This window comes from Podarcis filfolensis (assembly GCF_964270895.1).
Source record: "Podarcis filfolensis genome assembly, chromosome: 5".
Classification (NCBI taxonomy): domain Eukaryota; kingdom Metazoa; phylum Chordata; class Lepidosauria; order Squamata; family Lacertidae; genus Podarcis; species Podarcis filfolensis.
The window spans coordinates 94,022,259-94,029,204 of NC_139608.1; the positions used below are offsets into that span (position 1 = coordinate 94,022,259).

The 6,946-nt window shown below is 44.9% G+C and overlaps 1 protein-coding gene across 1 annotated transcript in view; it reads right to left on the reverse strand.

The window, feature by feature from the left end:
- VWF (von Willebrand factor) overlaps positions 1 to 6,361 on the reverse strand; it is a 165,245-nt gene extending 158,884 nt beyond the window's left edge. Inside the window, exons 1-3 of the mRNA XM_083615379.1 lie at positions 6,143 to 6,361; positions 4,035 to 4,089; positions 1,291 to 1,428 (exon numbers count right to left, since the gene is read on the reverse strand). Of these exons, the coding sequence (XP_083471505.1) occupies positions 1,291 to 1,428; positions 4,035 to 4,089 (193 nt within the window). The 5' untranslated portion in view covers positions 6,143 to 6,361. The remainder of the gene's footprint in view (positions 1 to 1,290; positions 1,429 to 4,034; positions 4,090 to 6,142) is intronic.
- Positions 6,362 to 6,946: the final 585 nt, after the last annotated feature.

Here is a 6,946-nt window from a genome sequence, read left to right on the forward strand (position 1 = left end):
GCTGGAGGGCCATCATGGCAGCTAGGCACATGCCTACTGTCTGTCTGAGACTGCTTGTCTCTTCTTCAAGTTTTATGGGCTTGTCAGGATAGCACCAGTGCAATACTGATACTCCCAAGGCAGTCACATCTTGCATGGAGCCTCTTTGGAATCGTGCCCCATTTCTTCAGGGAAGGGCTGAGGACTAAAGAAAAGGAGCTTGAAGCAGCAACAAAATAAATCCTGGACTTTTGCAGGATTTGGTTGGCAAGAAGCAGTCTTGAGGATCCAAGGACACACATTTTGTTCTTGGAGAAATGATGGTCTTTCAAGGCTAGCCTTGCTTGTTCCTCCAAAACCACAACTTGCTTGTCATAATCCCCCATGTCCGTCTTCTCACAAAGAAATTGTCCCTGTAAAAAGCTAGGTCGTTCAGGGAAGTGAAGGAACATGACACGCTTTTAAGTGATGTAAAAGCTTGCATATTCACTTTTTAGTGCCCCAAGAATTGAAAAAAATTCATATATAATGTCTGCCTAAGCAGGGCTTGTCCTACTATTAGGCAGAACATGCCAGGGTGCTGTCATCGTTTACATTGTTGAATTAGGACCTGGGAAATGGGTTTAAATTCCCACTCAGCAACGAAGCTCAATGGGAGACCTTGAACCATTCAGCCTCTCTCTTAATCTATCTCAAAGGGCTGTTAAGAAGATGAAATGGAGAAGTAGAGGAGACCCATGTATTCCATTTTTAAACCATTTGGAGGAGAGGTGGGATAGAAATAGACAGCAACAGATAGGTGGCAATGAAGTGATGGCAGACAGAGCTGGGTGTGCCCCCGTCTGCCCTGCCCCCCTCACCTAGCCTGCTGCTCTCAGACACGGTGGCAGCTGCGTTCCCATCGCCAGTGAGATTCAGCTGTCGGTCCAGCAAGCCTCCATAAATGGAAGCGAGGGCACCATCTTAGACCTTTGCCCCAGGCGGCAAAATCTCATGAGCCAGCTTCTGGAAGTGGAATACAAATTGCCCACCTCTTGGCTTGGAAGCCAACAGACTTGCTGCACAATATGGAGAGCAATTCCTGCCTCCACCTGTCTCATGCTGCCGCCCCCACCCCACACACTTCACAAACATCTGCCACAAGGCTGAAAAAGGTAGAAAAGCCTATTGGCTAGATGTTAAAATCCAGAGAACAAAGTGGTTACAGATACCCAGATAACTAGATTGTTAGATTTCATTTACACCTGACTATCAACCACAATTGTGTCCATGCACACAAGTTTGTTCATTCAGAATCCAGTTTAGACTCACCCAAGAGTGAGAAGGATCTCGTGTGACAGTCTCCAGCAAGCAGATAACTGCAGTCACCGGCAAAATCATACAAAGATTCATCAAATGTTTTAATGTGGTGCTCTCCAAAAAGGCTACATTGTGCAAAAGGTTCAACATCTGCAAAAGAAAAAATAATAATGATATAGCATGTCCAAAATATTGAAGTGCAAATCTTGAGGGATGGCTGTGTTTCAGTTTGCATATTGAAACAGTGCTAATTTAACTCATGCTTTTGTTTATTCAAATGGTCCTTGCCATCCAGCAAACACAAGACTGTGCAAATTCCTCTCATATTAATCAATTGTACAACAATAAAGGTAAAGGGACCCCTGACCGTTAGGTCCAGTCGCGGACGACTCTGGGGTTGGGGCGCTCATCTTGCTTTATTGGCTGAGGGAGACGGCGTACAGCTTCCGGGTCATGTGGCCAGGATGGCGAACCAGAGCAGCGCACGGAAATGCCATTTACCTTCCCACCGAAGCGGTACCTATTTATCTACTTGCACTGGTGTGCTTTTGAACTGCTAGGTGGGCAGGAGCAGGGACCGAGCAACGGGAGCTCACACCGTCGCAGGGATTCGAACCGCCGACCTTTCGATTGGCAAGTCCTAGGCTGTGTGGTTTAACCCACAGTGCCACCCTTGTCCCTTGTCTATCAAATATAGTCTTAGATTAATTTAACTCTCCTGCCTGCACTGGTACCAAATTAACAAAATCAACCTCATCAAAAGAACTGAACACCTTACAGTGTGAAGGAGGCAAAAAAGAGCAGTGCCAAGCAGGAGCCCTCTCCCCCCCTCCAGCAAAAATATCCTACTCAGCCCCAGAAAAGGCAGCAGCAGAAGCCCCCACTGTAAAGTGGGTGCCGGAGGGCTGTGCAATGAGGAGGGGGAAGTGGGCAGCCTGAAATGCAGGGCTGCACTGCCCCCTCTTCGTTTGGTATTCCAAAAGCAATGACAAACCTGGACAGCATCTTAAAAAGCAGAGACATCTCCTTGCCAACAAAGGTCCGCATAGTTAAAGCTATGGTTTTCCCAGTAGTGATGTATGGAAGTGAGAGCTGGACCATAAAGAAGGCTGATCGCCGAAGAATTGGTGCTTTTGAATTCTGGTGCTGGAGGAGACTCTTGAGAGTCCCATGGACTGCAAGAAGATCAAACCTATCCATTCTTAAGGAAATCAGCCCTGAGTGCTCACTGGAAGGACAGATCCTGAAGCTGAGGCTCCAAGACTTTGGCCACCTCATGAGAAGAGAAGACTCCCTGGAAAAGACCCTGATGTTGAGAAAGATGGAGGGCACAAGGAGAAGGGGACGACAGAGGACGAGATGGTTGGACTGTGTTCTCGAAGCTACAAACATGAGTCTGACCAAACTGCGGGAGGCAGTGGAAGACAGGAGTGCCTGGCGTGCTCTGGTCCATGGGGTCACGAAGAGTCGGACACGACTAAGCGACTAAACAACAACAAACCTTTTGGCCAAAAATCTACCTCTCTCTGGAAGAGACCAACATGAGCCTCTTCTGAGGAGGAGGGGGTGAGAATGCCATCGTCAATAGGAGCCCTAAAAGCAATCTAAAACTTTTTCTTTGTAGCATGGCCAGCTGTGCTACAGAAGATTGCTCAGAGGGAAGAGAATCTTGAAGTTACCACCTGTTCGTTGATGGGCAGTCGCTCCCAGCGTCCTTTCTGCAGGGATTGGCTGTGTGATGGTGTTTCCTAGAGGGAACTTGGTTGTGCAGCCAATTCAGTGGGCTTTGTATCGCTGCCTATCGGCTAGTAAGTGGAGGCATCAAGCCTGCTGGCATTCCCCGTACTGGGCAGGGGTTGGCTGTGCTAGCAAGTACCCTATGGGAATTGTGCACCAGAAGCTGGCCTATCTACCCCACACCTGCCGTCACATATGACAAGAGGTGTGGGGCAGGTGCACATGGTCTGGGGAAAGCAGCCTAACAGGCCGTATAGGGGCCTCTGTCAGGCTAGTGAGACCCACAGGCTCCGCAAGGACAAGGAAGGGCGATAGAGGCTGTAAACATAATGGACGAAGGGACAGGATTGTCCATTGAATTGCCCTATGCTGGTTGGGTTGGGTTTGCACTGATGTTTTCTCAAAGGGAAAGGAGCAGCAGAAAAAGGGAGGAGAATGAAAGAACGATGGTTTGATAGCTGCACCATCTGGGTGATCAGTAAAAAGTGAGTAAACTAGGATAGTGATTCTGGACTACAAACCTGGTGTGGAAGCAGCTAGCGTATCTCGAAAACTGCCAGCCTCTTCTATCTCCATCTAGAAGCTCTTTTTCCCTGCTGGCAATCGCCTTCCAGAAGTGTCTCCAGAGCAACAGATTTCTCCTAGCTTATATAGCCAAGGATAACAGATCTGGCCAGGGCCAGGGGCTATACACTTAGCTAGAGAACAGGTTTAACCGTTTTAGCAGTCCTCCTCTTCTCCTGATCCCAGTCTCACAGTAATAGATTAGAATACGGTTAGAAGGGATCCCAAGAGTCATTTAGTTCAATCACATAATAATATGTGTCTGCCTTATCCTCATTTCAGACCACCAGCCCATTTAGCTCATCCTTGTCTGCTCTGTGGCTCAGCGTGAATAAGCGCAAAGGTATGCACTTGGTATGGAGATGGATTTCTCAATGAAATTGTTGATCCCTTCTTATGTTTCGGCAAGAACGCCAGGACAAAAAATGCAGAGCTTGAATTATAAACTTTCTTACCCAGTGCTGAGACAGGCAGAACTAACAGGAGCAGCAACACTGTAGAGCCTATCATCTAAAAAATAAACGCAACAGAGTTATTAGTTTTCCCCACCCCTTAATGTATCAAGCTGTTGAGACAACAGTACAAATAGCGCACAGCTTATGCACATTTTAGTTATATTGAGCATGATCTAGCCAAAGTTAATGCTTTGAGTTCAATAGGATTAAAACAGGATTGAAATCAATGGGTCTTTAAAGTGCATAGCCATGCAGTACAACCCTACGCATATTTACAAAGAAGCAAATCTCGTTGGATTAAATGGGATTTATTGCCATGAGAGTGTGCAAAGGGTTTTAGGCTTAATCAAATCCCGTTCATCCTTTTTATATTCATTGGCATTCTATTTCTCCTCCATTTGTGCAGGATATTTGGACCCAAAAAATGTGATTTATTAATCGGTCCCTTTCCTCCACCCCCCCAAGCTATATCCAAAAAAAATACATGCTTTGGATTTATTACAAAATATGTATAGGGATGACTTTCTATGGCTTACAACCAGCCCTTTTCAGAGCCATGCAGCAACATGAGACAGATGTGTGTGTTGTTCACAATTGCACCAGTTACTCCTGCCCCCTCATCACACCCAATCTTTATTCGTTGGACTGGATCTGCACTGGATTCTATGCACAAACTCTGCAATGCATGTAGGTGTTTGTATCTAGCCCTTAGAAAATGAAGTGTGCATTCAGAACGTATGCCTGTTGGAGTGTGCACATGCAGACAGGACTGGGGGTGGTGTCAATGGCCATGATCCTGCCCTCCCCCCAATATAACTAAATGTGTTTTCTGTAGCCAACTACACACGGCTTCAAAAACCAGATTATTTATGTTCCTCTGAATGGGCCTATTGCAGGAAGAAATATCAAGAATGCTGCTCCAACAAGCATAATGAACTACGCATGCTTTCAAATACAGGAAGCTAATACTTTAACCAACCTGGAGTGAATATGGATAAGCATTTACCAACTAGTAACTTCTCACAGAGCGTACGTAACCAGTTGGTAGCAAGCAGCCAAGTGCTGCAAAGATTTTTTTACCACTCCTTTCTCCCCCCGATTTCTGAGCAAGTGCAGAAGCATAGTAATATTTTCCTTATCTCTTAGCAGAATAATACAAAGTGGTTTATGAAGTGATTACATGCCCAGTGTAGAAGCCAATGCTTCTGTTTGTCTGTGTCCCTATGAAACTGGTATAACAGCCCAGCCAGGCTACTACATGCTAACTGCACTAGCGCAATGCAAACACTTTTGGGGGCAGGTTTGGGGAAAGGGAGGGGAAAATATGCAGTTGATTGAATTATGCCATCAGTTACATGGAATAAATTCCCACATGTCTAATTTCACTAATACCAGTGAAACATAAATTTGGTGTATGCATGTATGGAAAATTAAACAAGAACATTTGAAAAAGCATTTCTCATTCAAAAATAGCAAAGAAAACAACAGAATCACAATACTGTAGTACCCCAATGGTGCTTGAAGCGGATGGATTCCTTGCACATGAGCTGCCAGGCTGCATGAAATAAGTTTCCAAAACTATCCAGCACAAGGTTCTATGAGGGTATAGCTTCAGAATATTATTAATGACTGGGTCCCCAAGGAATCAGTGAAATTTGACGGACAGGCCCCCATTCTGGGTACTAGTATAGAAAAAACTGTTTGCAATTGGTCCAACTTAAAAGTCTGAATGTGATCTTTAAAAAGAACAGTTGAGACTAAAATCAACTGGAGTATCTTATATTTTGTGTAACAAGTCAGTTCAATGTCACAGTATATTCTGTATCACCACAACCACCCAATGAGATAAAGCCACACTGAGATGGCGTCTTTCTCCAGGCCATCCAATCTTTTTTACCTCTAAACTGGAATACAAACCCAGACCCTCAGATGTACAGCATTTACTCCTTGCATCAGAGACATTCTAGAACTCTAAAATTTTCACAACCCTAAGTACACACATGCACTTCTATATTTTAAGCTTGCTTTTTGCCTTTTACCCATTTCAGACCTGCACTCTGCTGCATCAACGATAATCATAAAATCTGCTGAAATAATAATATAGATACCTTTGCTTCTGTGCAAAATTTAAATTGCCCATCAACAATGTGCTTCTCTAATGATCGAAACTAGACTCCTGAAGGTCCTTAAGCCTCCTCTCCATTAGAAGGCCACATTGGAATGGCCTCGGTGGGCTATTTGTTCCTGTTATATAAGCCAGGAACTCTTGTTCACCAAAGGGAAAAGATAAAGGGTGACGGTTGCTTCCGCCAGATTTGCAACACAATGGTGCAACCAGGAAAATCAGTTGCCTTAATGGCTAAAAAATAACAATGAAGGGAAGTCGTATTAAATATCTTTACAAGACAGATAAACCTTTGAAATGATGTGTGCGTCTCTGTGTGCGTGAGCATAAAAGTCCGAGAGACGTTTTGCTTATGCGCTGCAAATAAGACTTTACAACCAGTTGGGGGGAAGGAGTGAAATAATAGATTTCTTTATATTGGAAAGCAATACCGCACTTCCTGACAGTAGCAAAGTGATAGCTCCCAAATAAGACGATGATTGATGCTTATTTCTAAAGAGCTGACAGCTTTCCTGGAGAATAAAAACAGAAGTGGAGCCAATTGACACCTTGCCACTCCCAAGTCAATAAGCTGGTGCCCTTGGTAATAAGAACGTTAAGCAGTAGCTTAATCTAACCCAGTAACAGGCACACAACCACTCAAGGTCTCAGGCAGAAGGCTTTCCCAGCCTCATTGCCTGTCTTCCTTTTAACTAGGTGACCTGGAGACTGAACATGGGACTTAATGGAAGCCACTAAGAATTGAATGGACGCGGGTGGCGCTGTGGGATAAACCACAGAGCCTAGG